The sequence below is a fragment of the Lynx canadensis genome, chromosome B4 (assembly GCF_007474595.2).
Source record: "Lynx canadensis isolate LIC74 chromosome B4, mLynCan4.pri.v2, whole genome shotgun sequence".
In the NCBI taxonomy this organism is placed as follows: domain Eukaryota; kingdom Metazoa; phylum Chordata; class Mammalia; order Carnivora; family Felidae; genus Lynx; species Lynx canadensis.
In genome coordinates, this window is record NC_044309.1 from 133,401,392 (window position 1) to 133,419,686 (window position 18,295).

The 18,295-nt window shown below is 37.5% G+C and overlaps 2 protein-coding genes across 4 annotated transcripts in view; both read right to left on the reverse strand.

Moving 5' to 3' along the window:
• SLC25A17 (solute carrier family 25 member 17) overlaps positions 1-192 on the reverse strand; it is a 46,950-nt gene extending 46,758 nt beyond the window's left edge. For both annotated transcript variants that reach the window (XM_030320744.1, XM_030320742.1), the window contains exon 1: positions 25-192. In XM_030320744.1, the coding sequence (XP_030176604.1) occupies positions 25-78 (54 nt within the window). In that variant the 5' untranslated portion in view covers positions 79-192. The remainder of the gene's footprint in view (positions 1-24) is intronic.
• Positions 193-4,058: 3,866 nt separating this feature from the next.
• Positions 4,059-18,295, reverse strand: part of ST13 (ST13 Hsp70 interacting protein) — a 42,233-nt gene continuing 27,996 nt past the window's right edge. For both annotated transcript variants that reach the window (XM_030320740.1, XM_030320739.2), the window contains 7 exons: positions 17,125-17,209; positions 16,662-16,772; positions 12,794-12,896; positions 11,025-11,141; positions 9,711-9,759; positions 7,409-7,542; positions 4,059-6,134 (listed from right to left, as the gene is read on the reverse strand). In XM_030320740.1, the coding sequence (XP_030176600.1) occupies positions 6,006-6,134; positions 7,409-7,542; positions 9,711-9,759; positions 11,025-11,141; positions 12,794-12,896; positions 16,662-16,772; positions 17,125-17,209 (728 nt within the window). In that variant the 3' untranslated portion in view covers positions 4,059-6,005. The remainder of the gene's footprint in view (positions 6,135-7,408; positions 7,543-9,710; positions 9,760-11,024; positions 11,142-12,793; positions 12,897-16,661; positions 16,773-17,124; positions 17,210-18,295) is intronic.

The window sequence follows — 18,295 nt, forward strand, 5'->3', positions numbered from 1 at the left end:
CCGGGCGTGAAGACCCCGCCTCACCACGGCTCCGGCCACAGCGTGGACAAGGCTTTCGTAGGACAGCACTGAGGCCATTGCTGCGGCTCCCCGCACACCTAGCAACACTTCTCCCTCAGGCGCCGCAGCTAGCCGAGAGAGAAAAGAAGCGCCGGAGACCGGGATGTGAGCGCCACAGGCTCCACCTTCTCAGGCCCGCCTCCTCCGGAACAACCCCTTCCGGGTCTTAGCGAGCACGCTGTCTCCCCGCCGGAAGCCACTGGGCTGGAAGAGGGGAAAGGCAGGCCTGGGGACGCCCCTTGGCTCTGATTGGCCCTCGGGGCCTGCATGGGCGGGGCAGAGAAGCGCTGGCCCAATCATGCGGAGCAGCAGGACAGGCAGAAAGCTGGTAGCCACGCCCTGGGTCTGATGGAAGTGCCCTCACGTTCCCGGGACCTGACTGGCTGTTCTTCAACATGGGGACTTAGGGAGGCCTAGATGGCCACCTTCCCTCCGTTAAGACAGGCCGGAATCAGGCAAGATGGGGACTCAAATCTTCCTGCTTACCTGCGAGTTAACTCGTATTTTCTATCGACAGTATTTTTAAAGTCACATTTTGTCCAAAAGGAAATACTGATTGGGCAAGGTTCTGCACTCTGAAACACTGGGGTGTTGGGAAAACAAAACGGAGCTGGAGATAAAGTGATTAGATGCAGGTGGGATCATACTCGTTAGCAACTAGTAAAGTCATTTCACCCTTTTGGTTTTCTCCTTTAAGTGATAGAATTAGTTAATACAACTCCACTGCAGTAAGGATTACAAAAGCTAATTTATGTAGACGTACTTCATAAAATACTGAAGAAATAACTACATGTTGTCAAGTGAAGAACCAAACTACATAGAACTACAGAAGCCACTTTCAATCTCTAACGTAGGTCATACTGTGAGACACGATGTCTCAGGACTCCAACTGAACTCTACTGGGATGTCATTCCCATGTGTCTCTTGTCAGTTTCAGTACCAGCAAGTTTACCCTTCTAATACCCACTATGAGAATTTTTTTAATGCTTATTTTTGAGAGAAAGAGCACGAGTGGGGTAGGGGCAGAGAGAGGGAGACACAGAATCTGAAACAGGCTCCAGGCTCTGAGATGTCAGCACAGAACCCTATGCAGGGCTCTTCCTCAGGAAACAAGAGATCATGACCTTAGCTGAACTCCCACCCAGGCGCCTCGATAATTCTTGAGTGTTTACTACATGCCAGGCTCCATGCTTTATGCGTTATCGTATTTACTCCCTGGGAGAGGGCCCAAAGAACAATGTTTCTTTGGTCATGTTTTCACAAAATTTGCGTGAAATATTTTAACCGGTACTGGTTACGATCTTCCCTTCATTTAGGAAAGTGCTAGTGACCACAAGCTAAGTGAAAGGTTAATTTTGGACACAGGTGAATTCAGTGATATCTGTATGTATGGTTAAGTTACTGCTAGATATTTGGTTGTAGAAATGGCTTCTAGGAACACTCTCCCCACTCCCTAATATGGCAACAGAAAGGCACAGGTCCAAAGGTCAAATGAGAATAGGCTGGTCCCTGCAGAATTTAAGCAGAAGACTCGGTTTTCACGGACTTACCAAATTGGAAGCTCTCGGTCAAGAATATAGCAGACCATGTAGCATATTCACAAACATTTTATGAATACTTCTCCTTTATGTTGGTAAACACAACAGAATTCATCAGAACTCCCATTTGTAGGGCACCAACCCAGAGAAGGTAGCATATCAATGTGTATTTTTTTGCATCCCCAACGTTCAAAAATATTTTGATCAAGATAGCGTTATCTATCCTACTGAAAACACTACAAAATCGTTGTCATGAGTATACAGCCAAAAAGAAAAAAGTAGTAATTGCATAGTTATACCACATATTAAATCTCTGCAGTTGTGATTTTGAGGTTTGCAATTTTTCTAACCATTCACTTCTACACCTAATTTAGTATTCATAATGACGTATTTTCTTTAAAGAGGGCTTCCTGAATTACAGAACTATCAAGTCTCCCACTATACAAATAGTATACAGGAAATTCTGTGTTTTTACACCCATGCCATCAAATACAAAATGAGTAAAAGGAACCTATCCAGAAATTATTTCATGTATCGTGCTTCTACACCAGCAGATTTATGATCCAGTTACTTACACTGCAACCTGACAATGTTAGTGATCTGGGGGAGTACTTAAAGCCATTTTAATTATATACCAGATAACTAGATTTTCAGAACCGTATACATGTCTAGTTCTATTTACCTCCTTGCTACTTTCACCTAAAGAGAATGTCAAAATTCTTACAACTTTATAGAAAATTTTGAATTTACACTTCCACCAGCACTACACACAAAAGGTGTCACTGAATTGCCAAGAGACTTAAAACCTTCACCAATTTCACGTTTACTCTTTCAAAAGCTTAGTGGCTATTTTAGGATTTGTTGCCTGTTTATCTCAGGTTATTTTCCTCCCTGAACTATGCAAGTATGTATGCTATATTGGTTGTAAATACTAAACTTTAAAATTACTGCATGATTTTTAAACCTTTTTTTTCTTGTCCTCATTCTTGGGCGTCACAAGCGTTCTAAGCCCTTCAAGCACGATGCTACATCCCTTACTATCTGGAGAAACCTGTTGGGTGTGCACATCAGTACACCCAGTGATGTACGATATTCCTTATTTAGCCAATCCTCCTCAAATTTCTTTCCAATTTTTTGAAGTAATGAACAATCCTGCAAGAAGCAACCTTCGCCAAAGGGCAGCAGGGCATAGAATTTAAGAGGAAGACCTTGGGGGCAAGGGAAGGAGGAGGACCTTTGAAGAACAAGACTAGTGAGAGTATCAGCTTCACAAATCAGCAGGAGTGTTAACTTAGGCAATTTATTTTTTTTAATTATCTTTTTTTTAATATTTTTGAGAGAGACAGAGAGAGAGAGAATGAGCAGGGGAGGGGCAGAGAGGGAGGAGAATCCCAAGCAGGCTCTGCACCATCAGAGTGGAGCCTGAAACAAGGCTGAAACTTGAGTCTTGACATCATGCTCTGAGCCAAAACCAAGAGTCGGACACTTAACTACGCCATTCACGGGCTCCAGCTTGGGCAACTTACTTTAAGTGCTTCAGTTTCCTCATCTATACAAAATGGGAATAAGAGCACTTACCATTATGGTCATTACCAGAATGGGGTCAATGCTTTCAAACTGATTACAGAGCACCTGGCACAGAGTGTACCTGATATAAGTACATACTTGGATGCATTGTTAGGTATTAGCAAACCTCTAAAATGTTGTTTCTCCCTTATCCCAATTAGGCCAGCATATCCTAAGGTGGCAGCCTGCTAGCTGTTACCCCAGGTAACAACTTTTTCTTCTGTAGTTTTTTTATTGGGCACATGACCACAAAGCAGTGGACTATTACTTTCTAGCTTTCCTTGCAGCTAAATATGGTCTCAAGACCAAAAAAAAAAAAAAAAAAAAAAAAAAAAAAAGACCAATGGAATATGAGAAGTCATTAAAATGTTAATTCTGTGGATCAGTCTCAGTATCTCAGTATGTGCTTCCCTGACGCCCTCTCCTGTTTCCTCAGGCTAGAAGATGATCATCAGAACAGACACTTTTGGGACTCAGAAGCTGCCTTTGGAGTATGGCAGAACAGCTTACCTCTGGACTGCTACCTGAAAGAAAAGTAAAGCTCTGTTTAACATCTAATTTTTCTTATGAAGTCGTTGTAACAGCACTTTATGAACTAAAGCCTACTGTGTCCAGCAAATAACTTAAGGTGAGTGCTAAAGACATAAAATAAACAGAACATGTACTGGGGAAAAAAAGTGTGGGGGGGTCAATATCCAGTTTGAAACCATAGTTTATTTTTAATGTAGCTAGAAATCCATTAACTATATATTTTTAAGCAGAAAAAAAACCTACTTTTCCTTCTTATAGCACTGTTAGCACAAGAAAAAAAACACTTCTGGTTTAGAAATGATACTGAGTTTCTATGAAAATGAATGTACTTTGTATTTGTGGAACTTAAAAGCACAGGACACATTTTTCTGAAGACCAATTTTACTTTTACCCATTTATGGTACTATTTGCAATGTTAGAATGTATTTAAGTAATATATAATTAAGTAAATCAAACAAGGAACCCAAAAGGAACTGGTCTTCTTGAGTTATTCACAGCACACATTAGAAATTTTGAGAGAACACACATTAACAACAACAAAAAAACACTGGCAAGCTCAAACGCAAGTTTATATGCTGAGTATTTTTAAAGGGTTTAAAAAGCATGCTCAGTTAGCATACAGCCTTTTCTCACTTATATAACAGATGCATTACTATCTGTTTGTGTACAGCAAAGGATGAGAACCTGAATCAACTCACTTATGACTCCGGAAATGTGCTATTTCAGAAATGTATTCCATGAAATTTTTTTATTGGCTCCTACCACGGATTCTTCAAATAAGCAAAGTACAGAGGGTCTCATCCCTTGAAACTGTTTTTAAACACCAGCCACTTTAAATTGAAAGATAGGTAGAAACCTAGCAATTCCTGGTACAGTGCCTGGACTTAATTAATGTAAGAGTTGAATGTACAGCAGAAAATCTACCATTTCTTTATCCTTGAAGAGAGGGAGGGAGAAAAAGGAGAGGTGGGGATATGGTGCACTATTTAAGAGATGAATAGCAGCACAATGACTCATAATAATACCATCAACTCCACAATGAAGAACCATGGATCTCATCAATTTTATAATTCATGTTGGACCAAAAAGTTTAGTTCCCCTGTAGTGTACCAATGAAGTCAAACCTCATGCTTTCCAAAATATGAAGACGAATAATGTAAGATAAACTCCAACTGCAATAGGTATTTCCTAAGTAGAGAACTGAACACAAAGAGAATCCCTCCTTCCAACATCTTTTGATATAAGCTTTCACTGAAGTGAAAACCTAACACTTAAATATGAAATCTGTTGGCCAAGTAAGAAACTACAGCTGCTATGGATATTACCTTCCATAATCATTATATGTATTACATATTAAATTAAACCCAGCATTACATATGCTTGCACAATTATGCTGTGAATGATATTAGTGATGGTGCCAGTGAAAAAGGACAATCTTTAGCCCAAAAAGAATAAGGGGATGGGGAGGCAAAAACAAGTAGAAAACACACAATGAGATGGGCCATTTTCTGACTAGGAAAGGTCATTCTAAACACAGAAATACAAAAAGAAAAGTATTCCCTTATTTCCCATGTGGAAATAATACGAAACATTTATTTTCTGTATCACACAAGAACACAGCTAAGTAATCCAACTCTACTGCAGCATTATAAAAATCATCCCTTCACCACAGTGTAAGATTTAAATGCATCTGCACAAGTGTGCATGCTATATTAAAGGAGAAAGGTTGCTGCTGCCCTGCCAAGAACTTCCGGCCCCTATCCAGGTCCTACTGCAATACTGGTGGTCCCAATGGTTTTATTGAAACAAATCATGTTTAAAAAATAAAGCATTTAAAAAGACAAGTCAAAATGCCTCAGTGACCATATATCCAACTCAAACTTAATCTATTTAAATGTTATATTTGCCTCTCGCTAATAAGCCTTTATTTCAAACTGAGCAATAAATCTTCCATACTGAAGTATCTTCCTTGCCCAATTAATCCAAAGGAAAAAAACTGAAATGATTAGTAAAGAAAAATGTAGGGATTAACACACCCTTTTAATATGTTTTTAAATATTTTTAAGGTTTAAAAAGTGTTTAAAGTTTGTAATTCCTAGTAGGAAAACATCATCTGAATGAAAACCCTAATGGCAAACCACTGAAAAATGTCTCAGTTGTATGTGGGGCAGAGGGGTAGGGATTATCTTCACAGCACCCCAGCTTTCTCCATGAGAAGGTCAGAGGTACACTGGTTTGTATTATTGCGACATCCAATAGGTGATCGAAGTTGCTTTTCCTTCAGCAAGGGCTTTATTTGTCAGAAAGGCATTATGCTTGACCTCCAAATTTGGCTGACAATTTACTGATGAGATTCATAACCTTTGGGTTACTCTGATATTTTGACATATTTGCTGGGTTCTGGGCCACATCCTGGAAGGCCACCATAACTTCTGGATCCTGAAAAAAAAAAAAAAAAAGGTAATATGTTTTTTTTAGTGTTTAAAAGAGTTCTGTGGTTTAACATTTATTATCCTAAATCTTATCTCTTTATTTAAACTTGACAATTTTGTCAGAGACAAGTTAAATGGAATTTTGGACAAGTCCCCAAAGTATAAATATTATTAATGTGCACTTCAAAGTCAAACACCAATTATATCACTTTAACTAGATAATGAAAAAAAGCATACACAATTTTGATTAAAAGGACGACTAAATTAGAGATGACTGGGTGGTTCAGTTAAGCATCTGATTCTTGACCTTGGCTCACGTCATATTCTCAAAGTTTGTGGGATCGAGCCCCATGTCAAGCTGCGTGCTCTCCCTCTCTTTCTGTGCCTCTCCTGCTCGTGCGCGCTCTCTCTCTCTCTCTCACTCAAAATAAACTAAGGGTGGCTGGGTGGTTCAGTTGGTTAAGCGTCCGATTTCTGCTCAGGTCATGATCTTGCAGTTCATGAGTTTGAGCCCCACGTTGGGCTCTGTGCTGACAGCTCAGAGCCTGGAGCCTGCTTCGGATTCTGTGTCTCCCTCTCTGACCCCCCCTCGTTCATGCTGTCTTTCTCTGTCTCAAAAAAAATATTAAAAAAAAAAAAAAATTTTTTTTTTTTTAAAAAAGGACAACTGGGGGCGCCTGGGTGGCGCAGTCGGTTAAGCATCCGACTTCAGCCAGGTCACGATCTCACGGTCCGGGAGTTCGAGCCCCGCGTCGGGCTCTGGGCTGATGGCTCAGAGCCTGGAGCCTGTTTCCGATTCTGTGTCTCCCTCTCTCTCTGCCCCTCCCCCGTTCATGCTCTGTCTCTCTCTGTCCCAAAAATAAATAAACGTTGAAAAAAAAAAAATTAAAAAAAAATAAAATAAATAAAAAAGGACAACTGAACTACTAAATTCTACTCATGAAACCAGTATTACATATAACACTATATGTTAACTAACTAGAATTTAAATAAAAACTTGAAATATAAATAAATAAGGTAAAGACATCTGGATATAATCAAACTATTACAGACTAATAGTATTACAGAACCGTATTACAAACTATACTACAAACTATTATTTTTAATAACTTAAGCTACTCATTCTGAAACAAAAAATGAACAGTAGAACTGTATAATGAGCTATTTGGTAATTCTGACAAGTAAAACATGTCTAACATAGTAACCTTTGTCTCTACTTAGAATGAATAAAAAGAAATACCTTAGGGATACAAGGCCCAACTTTGTTCTTCCAAGTCTTACCTGCATGGCTGCGAGAACCTCTGGGTCACTAAGAATTTCATTGAGCCCAGGCATTCCTGCCATTCCAGGCATTCCCCCCGCCATTCCAGGCATGCCTCCAGGAAAATTACCAGGCATTCCCCCAGGAAAGCCACCTGCAAGAATAAATGAAGTAACTGCAAGACACCAGCCATATTCTTTCTCAAGTAGTGACAGCACACTATTTCCTTCCAATGAAAATCACACACACTCACAAGTGCATGCAAAAAGAACAAGGGGGCTACTAACCACAAAGTAGTCTTAACATTCTAACTGGATGCAAATGAGAATTTTACCTTCAAATTTTCTCCTAAAAAATAAGGCTGTACATCAACTTTACTACCTTTTGCATTTATTTTTTCCTAGTAATTAAAACTGTTAAAGAAAGAAACTAATCTTAGCTAAAACAGTCCCTGGAATTACAAATGAAGTCATCTCAGTCATCTTATTTTCTCTTTTTAATACTATGTGTTTCAATTCCAAGTTCTAATTTGTAAGACTTTAGTTGTTTCTGTTTAAACTGTATTCCTGTAGAGCATTCTTTCAAGAACTACATGAAATGCTTGTTTTAAAAAGCTGTGGATTTCTATCTCCACCATAGACACAATCAAAATCTGTGAAAGTGAAAATCTGCATTTTTAACAAGCACTCCTGGTATTTCTTCTTTACACTGAGGACAATCAATACTCTAGCAAAAAGATTTCAATCTCCCAGTATATTTTTAGATTATAAACACAAATTATCTTCTACTCAGTTGTTCACCACATACACCTTTTATGTCTACTGGAGATATTATGAAATCACAATTATACCAACATAGATATCTATAAGGGAATACACTTTACATTAATGTATCTTACAGATCAAGGGTGACTACACATAAGCCATCATAAAGAAAAAACACAAAGAACGAAGTCATTTCCTCCTGGCTCAACAATTTAAAACATTCCCATAAGTAGCTAATAATCACAGGTAAGAGAATCTAAGAAGCTGGAAAAAAACTACTAGCTTCTGTTGATGCCCCTACTCACTGAAAAAGTAGTTTCTATCCATAAAAAAAATAACTGGTCCAGCACAAAAAGAGTTAACCGGCCTGCTTGTCAAATCTAGACAATAAAACCCACATAATAAAAAAATTTTCTCTAGTACTAATCTACACTAGTGGTTTTCCTCTAAAGCAAAGATACTGGATATAAAGTTATTGACATTTTAAGCAGAACGTAAGCTATGAACTGCATTTTCTTGCTTTTTCTTCAAACAGAAAGTCATCCGCAATAGATGTTCTTTCTTTTTACTTGCTTGGCACATGACCTTTCAGAATAAAGGCTATCTTTTCTAGCCTGTGACCATGGAACTTAAGTTGCAGCCAGTGGCATACACCCATTAGGGGGTGTGTAGCTGCCTCTGTAAACCTTCTTTCAGAGAAAGCTGGTTACTATTAGAACAGCTGAAGGCAGCAGGTTCCCCATTAGAATTACAAACTTTAAAAAAATCTCTTCCTGGTTTTTAAATTTCACACTGTCTCATTCAGGAAGTATTCAAAAATTGTTCCTGCAGTGCCCTTTTAACTGTTCTTCTACCTGTATCATATAGGCTAGGCCTCTGCTATCATTGAAGACTTTGTCCCTGTAGTAATTTCTAATCATTTGACATTTACAAAAAAGAGCTTATATTATTTTTACACTCGACTCAAAATATTTTTTATGAATAATAATTTCATACAGTGCTTTTACCTAGTATCTCGTGAATATCAACATTTAACAGAATAAAATCCAATTGTGACAATTTAGAAATATTTAGAATACATCATAATCAACTCTTACTCCATCTCTTAAAGTACAATGTTCATACCTCAATAAATGTTAGCTGCTCTGGGGTGGGTGCCTGGGTGGCTCAATTAAGTGTCTGACTCTCAATTTCGGGGCTCAGCTCATGATCTCACAAGTTGTGAGATCAAGCCTTACCTCAGGCTCTGTGCTGGGTGTGGAATCTGCTTACGATTCTCTTTCCCGTTCCCACCTCTCCTCACATGAGCGTGCATGGGTACTCTCTTAAAATATATATATATACTGCTCAAAGTGTGAGGAAAATAATATAATATTATTTCCACTAATATAACATTTTTAAATGAGAATGAAACTTTCTAGAGGCTAACATTCTAAAGACTTTTTTCAGTATTCCATGGACTAATAGTACTAAATATAATAGACCTATTTGAGCCCCAATTCAGAATATTTTCCAATTATTTACAATACTAATAGTTATAAAATTTCTTTAAAAATACCTGGGAAAGAGCCATACTGAGCTCCTGATTGTCGTCTGGCTTCTTCCTCCTTTAATACAAAGAAAGAAAGAAATTATATAATGGGGGTGGTGGTGGTGGTAGTGGTTACGAGTCTGCAAAACCATGCAAAAAACTGTAAAATCAGCTAGTTAGAGGAATGACAAGTTTCAAATGGCAATACTGGACTAAAGGACACGCCCCATCTGCCTCTCCAAAATTTTCTAGCTAGGTTGTAAGAAGCATTACTTTTAGTAGAGCTGTCTAGTGTTTTACCTCTACTTGGGGTACAAAAAAAACCACCTAACAACTGGAAAGCAATACAGTACTGATTGACGTCTGTCCATGCTTATGCAAAGTGTAAATTCTTAACGTTAAAACTCTAAAATGAAAGCACATGGTTAAATGATGAAGACTGCCAATGGCTTTTGTTTCTCAGGTTCGTCTTTTCCATACTCTCTCCACATAACTTAATACTACCAGAATTTTACTGATTTGTTTTTGCAATTTCCAACAAAGAAAATACAAATTTTCCTCATAACCAATCATAAACTCATCAAGGATGTATAATTGTAAAAATTACTTTTGACGACTATAAACTGTAATCCTAAAAATTAAGCATGATGCTTTAAAGCATTTATTATTGTGTTAAATTATTTTATTAAATTCAATTATAAATTAGCTTTATTAATTTTGTTAAATATTAATATTTAGTATTAAGTGATGAAAAATTAGGATGTCATGTTACGTAATTATAGCTTTACATCCTTTTATTCAAAACTGTTGGAAATAACTAGATGGAAGATGATAACATCAAATGCAAAAAGCTGATATAGAAAAACTAAGAGAAACAAGAACAGTAGAAATATTGTGGACGAATTACGAGTAACTTTTCTTTCATCTAAGTTTTATGACTTTGTAACTAAAAATAAAAAATAGTCTATTTTAAATAGCTATGAATCCACACTGGAACAGGAGGAATCGTAAAACAACAAATCAGGGAAAGCATCCACAAGAAATCAAATAATACTAACAAGTTTTAATTACCCGACCAAAAAAAAAAAAAAAAATCCCTAATTTTAGGAGGACACAACATGAATTTTAGGAGGACACAACATACTGGGGATGTATAAGCTCACTTAAGAATTTAAGGACAAAAGATATCCCTACAAATTAGATAAGAAGGAAGGAAAACTCTCTGTAAGTAGTATCAGCCCACAGAACTGCAGCCAGCATTAAGAGCCAAGAATCAGAATGATATCCTAAAACTCTAATCTACTGTATTTCCCTTTGATGGTTTAGCTACGGAAACTTTACCCTCTGGGCTCTCTCATGTTCTTCCCGAGCCTTCTTAACCCTTTCTATTCTTTCTTTGATCTCTCGTTCTTCACGTTTTCGCTCATACTTTCTCCGATGTTCAGCAATTTTCTGGGCCTACGGAAAAAAAACACACACACACACACACACACACACACACACACACACACACACACAGAAAAATGTTTCCTTTAAGAGCTGAGTAAGTGCAACCCAACCACCAGTTTCGTTAAAGAATCATTTTTCTTTGTGGAGAGGTGTTAAATTCAACACACAGTTCTGAATGACAGATTTACCTTGTAAGAAAATACCTTACATACTCAGACTTTAACAAGTCCACTGTGAAATAAAGGAAAGAGGATGAGATTCTAAGTTAGAAAGGTTATAAATTTCAAACAAGTAACTACTCAAGGATGACAATTAGGTTCCCAATTGCACAATTCTTGCCTGATGACTGCCATGGCAAGGTAGAGACTGAGAATATACACACCAGTTATTTGCAACAGTCTAACTATACTTAAGTTTTCGCATCCATAAACTGAGGGGATGGTGGGCAGGAGAAGAGAAATACTTAAGTCTTATAGAATGCTGTAAAGGTTAAGAGAAAATATACGTACCAGGCACTAGCACATAGCCTGGGCCAAATATTTGGAAACTATTATTTATTCAGAAAACAAATTTGAAGTCATATTCAATTGTTACTTCCGTTCGTTTATGATTATTTTTTAAGAATCTTGGGGTGCCTACATGGCTCAAGTGGTTAAGCATCCAACTTCAGCTCAGGTCATGATCTCACAGTTCCTGATTTCGAGCCCCATGTTGGGCATTGGGCTGACAGCTCAGAGCCTGGAGCCTGCTTCAGAATCTGTGTCTCCCTCTCCCTCTGTTCCTCCCCTGCTAGCACTCTGTCTCAAAAATAAATAAATATGAAAAAAAAAAAATTAAAGAATCTCATGTTCTATGGGTGCCTGGGTGGCTCAGAAGGTAGAGCATCTGATTCTTGATTTTGGCTCAGCTCATGATCCCCTGGGTCATGGGATCAAGCCCCATGTCAGGCTCCGTGCTGAGCATGGAGCTTGCTTAAGATTCTATCTCAAAAAAAATTAAAAATAAATAAAAATTAAAAAATAAAAGCAGGCTCTGTGCTTACAGCAGAGGCCGATGCAGGGCTCGAACCCACGAACCATGATATCATGACCTGAGCTGAAGTCTGATGCTTAACCCACTGAGCCACCTGGGCACCCCTTAAAAGAATTATCTTAACAATTGTCTTTTAAAACACAATCATTTTAGTGCTCACTTCGGCAGCACATATACTAAAACACAATCATTTTAGTTTTTGGATTTAATATTATTTTTAAAAGGATGAAACTTGCTACTTCCACAAGGCCCTCAAGCTTTATACAGGGCTGCATATACCTACAACATAAAAAGACCGGACACAACCTTGGGTCACATTTTACAGGTTTTCTGGTTTTTTTCCTTGCTATAAACTTGATGCCCCCTTTCCCATTTCTAATTTTCTGGTTATAAGCCTATTGCAGGCATGCAAACCAAAGTAACAGTTTGCTTTAATACAGCAAGAGAAATAAAGGCATGACAACCTAATGACATTTCCAGAGGTGAGCATAAACGTCAGTGATAACAGATGAAAACATCCAAATGTCTGTTTCTTTGTATGTTCCACAGGTAAATTATTGCAAGGGGCTGAGTACTAGAGCCACAGGGCATCACAGTTAACGACATTCCCTTTCTGTACTTTAACATACCCTTGGCTGAACTTCTTTCAACATTGCACTAGCATCTTCATCATAATCCAGTTTACAAGCAAGGGCAAGATCATGTGCCGCTTCTTCCCAATGGCCCAGAAGTCTGAAACAGATTAAATTCATTTTATACATATCCACTTATGTGGCATGGTGTCTTTCTTCCTTGTTAAAAAAAAAAGTTACCGAACAAATTTAAAATTAAATATCTGAAGTATAAATTTTCACAAACCAATTCAATTACTATGTTCTATTCTATAAAAACTTGGAAGTTTAATTTCCTCTTTGGTAACTATAAAGTTGCTCTTCTAAAAGATACTTTAAACTTTAAAAAATTACTTTAATTCAAAATATCGTAAAATTTTTCAAATTATGTAGAGCTACAATTTTCAAATTTGAAATTCTGATTTCAACTCCTTAAAAACGGAATTAACATAATGTATATTTAGTATGCTATAAAGGCAAAAGAGAAACAATACATGTGTACACATTTTATTGACAGGAGAAACAAAAGATTGTGGGAGAAGGTAAGAATGGAGTAGAGGGGGGTAACAACAGAAATGACTTTTCTGGGTATACCTGTTAACTCAGTTTTGATTCTTTAAACACAGAAGGGTTTTATACATGTGAACGATGAAAATTAAATCAGAAAAGACAGAAATAAAGTAACCCCAAAACCTGACCACAAACAGAGAAAAACAAACAAACAAAAAAAACAGCTGTTTATCACACAGAGCATACGGCATACAGGAAAGTCAAATAACTTTTAAAACAGTATTTTGAGGGGCACCTGGGTGGCTCAGTTGGTTGGGCGTCCAACTTTGACTCAGGTCATGAGTTCAAGCCCCGAGTCAGACTCTGCGCCAACAGCCCAGAGCCTGGAGTTTGCTTCAGATTCTGGGTCTCCCTCTCTCTCTGCCCCACCCCCACTTACACTCTCTCAAAAATAAACATTAAAAAAAAATTTAAAACAGTATTTCGACTGTATATCTTAACTGGGATATATTCTAAGGATAAAAACTGCAACAGACACAAAAACTTTCAACTTTGCTTAGGGAGTATATTATTGTTAAGGTAGGACTGTAAAAACAATTTTATGTATGTTACTGAATAACAAGTAAACACAATATAGATAAGGATTTTGAGTCTAAGAGAATAGTGTCAAAAATGCATGGTACAAAAACAGACATCCAGATCAATGGAACAGAATAGAGAACCCAGAAATGGACCCACAAACGTATGGCCAACTAATCTTTGAAAAAGCAGGAAAGAATATCCAATGGAATAAAGACAGTCTCTTCAGCAAGTGGTGCTGGGAAAACTGCACAGCGACATGCAGAAGAATGAACCTGGACCACTTTCTTACACCGTACACAAAAAGAAACTCAAAATGGATGAAAGACCTCAATGTAAGACAGGAAGCCATCAAAATCCTCAAGGAGAAATCAGGCAAAAACCTCTTTGATCTTGGCCGCAGCAACTTCTTACTCAACACGTCTCCAGAGGCAAGGGAAACAAAAGCAAAAATGAACTATTGGGACCTCATCAAAATAAAAAGCGTCTTCTGCACAGTGAAGGAAACAATCAGCAAAACTAAAAGGCAACTCACGGAATGGGAGAAGGTATTTGCAAATGACATATCAGATAAAGGGTTAGTATCCAAAATCTATAAAGAACTTATCAAATTCAACATCCAAAAAACAAATAATCCAGTGAAGAAATGGGCAAAAGACATGAATAGACATTTCTCCAAAGAAGACATCCAGATGGCCAACCGGCACATGAAAAAATGCTCCACATCACTCATCATCAGGGAAATACAAATCAAAACCACAATGAGGTACCACCTCACACCTGTCAGAATGGCTAACGTTCACAACTCGGGCAACAACAGATGTTGGCGAGGATGCAGAGAAAGAGGATCTCTTTTGCAATGCTGGTGGGAATGCAAACTGGTGCAGCCACTCTGGAAAACAGCATGGAGGTTCCTCAAAAAATTAAAAATACAACTACCCTACGACCCAGCAATTGCACTACTAGGTATTTATCCAAGGGATACAGGTGTGCTGTTTCGAAGGGACACATGCACCCAATGTTTATAGTAGCACTATCAACAATAGCCAAAGTATGGAAAGAGCCCAAATGTCCATCGATGGATGAATGGATAAAGATGTGGGGTGTGTGTGTGTGTGTCTGTGTGTGTGTATACATACACACACATACATATATACATATACACACATACATACATATATACAATGGAGTATCACTTGGCAATCAAAAAGAATGAAATCTTGCCATTTGCAACAATGTGGGTGGAACTGGAGGGTATTATGCTAAGTGAAATTAGTCAGGGAAAGACAAATATAGGACTTCACTCATATGAGGACTTTAAGATAGAAAACAGATAAACATAAGGGAAGGGAAGCAAAAATAATATAAAAACAGGGAGGGGGACAAAACATAAGAGACTCTTAAATATGGAGAACAAACAGAGGGTTGCTGGAGGAGTTGTGGGAGGGGAGATGGGATAAATGCATAAGGGGCATTAAGGAATCTACTCCTGAAATCATTGTTGCACTATATGCTAACTTGGATGTAAATTTAAAAAATAAATTTAAAAAATGCAAAATAAAAGGGAAAACATTTAATATTGAATTTTAATTGAAAATATCAGTATAAACTCAAGGTTTCATAACTTTTTTCCTTAAAATCATTATTTAAAAAATGTTTTTCTAACTCTGTTCAATGAAATGACAGAAATAATGCTATCCCAGAGGCAATGAACATATCTAGTGGCCAAACTTTACTTTCTGTAAACATTATCCTCACAAAAATGAACCCTAGTTTCTTGGAGAAATGGTTTCTTCTGAGTCTAGGACAAGCAAAACAGGAGATGAGCCCATGCTACCTTGTACCATAAAGCAAAGAAATGCTCAAAGATTACTGGGCTCTCAAGAGGATCAACAGCAATACATGAACTTTTTGACTCCCAGAGCACTAATTCTAATCTTTTACCTTTATCTTTGACGTGCATCTTCATAATCACCAGAGCTTTTTTGAATACCTAATACAGTTGTCCCATGCATATCCATTTTCATTCCCATCCACACTTGGAGTACAACACCCTTCTAATCCACGTAAGATGTAAATGTCATTGGACATCTCATCCCCAAGCCACAAATACTCACTTGTATAACATTAAGTTTTGCTTCCAGGAAATGATGACTAATCTAGGATAAATTCACTTCTTTATTTTCCCCTTTTTCTGATTTTCAGGTGGCCTGTAAGTAACTAAAGTAGTTTGAGGCTAAGGAATTCCTTCTTCTACAACATATTGTTTAACGTTAGGTTACAGAATTAAAAGAAAATTTGTAAGGCCATGTTCTTTTTTAGAAATAATTTTGATCCTTACCTTAAATTTGACTATATGTAGTCAAAAACTGTAAAACAATGGTTTTCTTTGAAGAAATAAAATGAATTTTTATTTGTTCCTTATAGTCCCTCAATTATTATCAAGCACATATTATCTTGAAATTAAATCCTTAGGCAACTTCGTTTTGCTTTAAAGGCATATTAAAACATCAGATTTAAATTTTAGAAGTTCTGGGGCGCCTGGGTGGCTCAGTCGGTTAAGCGACCGACTTCGGCTCGGGTCACGATCTCACGGTCCGTGAGTTCGAGCCCCGCGTCGGGCTCTGGGCTGATGGCTCAGAGCCTGGACCCTGTTTCCGACTCTGTGTCTCCCTCTCTGTCTGCCCCTCCCCCGTTCATGCTCTGTCTCTATCTCAAAAATAAATAAACGTTAAAAAAAAAAAATTAAAAAAAAAATTTTTAGAAGTTCTGAAAATAATGAAATTCCATTATTTACCGGTGTGCTTTCCCTCGCCACTTGTAAGGCTGAGCTGAATCAGGATTTATTTCAATAGCTCTGTCACAGTCTCGGATGGCAGCATTTGGCTTCTGTAATTTGATGAAGACACTAAAAAAGAAGTGTAACATTAAAAAGTATTTATTTTGGGGCATCTGGTTGGCTCAGTCAGTTGAGCGTCTGACTCTTGATTTCGGTTCAAGTCATGATCTCACAGTTGTGAGATCAAGCCCCACATTGGGCTCTGTGCTGAGAGTGGAGCCTGCTTTGGATTCTCTCCCCTCTCCCTTTCTCTGACCCTCCCCTGCGCATGGGCATGCTCTCTCAAAAGAAACAAACATTAAAAAAAAGTATTCATTTCGAACAATAACACCTTTGGGATAGTCACAGAAGCAATTCTATTGAAATCAATGAGCAGAAATTATTCACAGCAGAAAGGGATGTTTTTGTTTAGACCTCTCACCTGGCTCTCTTGGCATACAGAATGGCCAAGCGAGGATTCAGCTTGATGGCATCCGTGAACAAGTCAATGGCTTTCTGTAGTTCACCTAAAGTAAAACAGGTTGAGAAATAAAGAATAAGAAATATCTCCCATTCTTAGTAGGACTCATGAGGTTTTTTTTTAAAGAAAAAAAGTAAAAGGATAAAATTAAACTTACAAAGAAAAAAGTACTCATACTAAATTTACAGGGTTGATTAAAAATACTATTTGAATTCACAGGAATGATATAAAAATTCAAGAAAACCAGAACTCATGCAAAGTCCATAACTCACATTTTAAATTCATTTACTGTGTATCCTATTCACATAGTTAGTTAGCTTCTTTGTGTATTAGTGCCTTCAGTGAAGTCATTCAACAAATAAAACATACTATACAATTAGAATAAGTCTTTGCACAAAGTTTAATTCTTGGGCATAGGAAACATGGGGAGGGAAGACAAACACAGAGTTTTAAAGGTAATGTCACAGTTCACTTTGGAAAATACATTTACCCAGCTAGTAAATGTGTAAAGAAAGAACTTTAACAGAACTCCTAAACAATGCAGAAGAATGTGGAATGTCATTAGTTACTACTGCAGATGTCTATTACAAATTATTACGCTTGGAGGTCTAATAAGTAATTCACAGCTACCAAGTTCAAAATTGAACTATTAACTCTGATCCCATCTCTAAAATCCACTTCTCATCCTTATATTATCAACTAAATATGTGGTTCTTTCATTCACTCTAGTTTAGAGGTCAGCAAACTTTTCTGGAAAGGGCCACATAAAAATTATTTTTGCAATCATCAACTATTCAATTCTGCTGCTGTAGTTGCAGACAACACATAAACAAATGCATGTAGTTATGTTGTTCCATTACATTTTTATAAAAATAGGAGGCTACAGTTTGGCTAATTCGTCATCTACCTCATGCCCCAAATCTTGGGAGTCATTCTCAACTCCCCAATCTAAAACTGTTTTTACTGATTGCTATGACAAAAAAGTAAGAACTATAGAAAAACAGATGTGGAACGGGAAATGAGGGTGGCAGTGTTCAATATGAATCCAAGATTCGAAAAGCTATTTAGTGCCCAAATATATACATCGCTTATTAGAAAACAAATATTACGTAAGAATAAGATTAAATATATT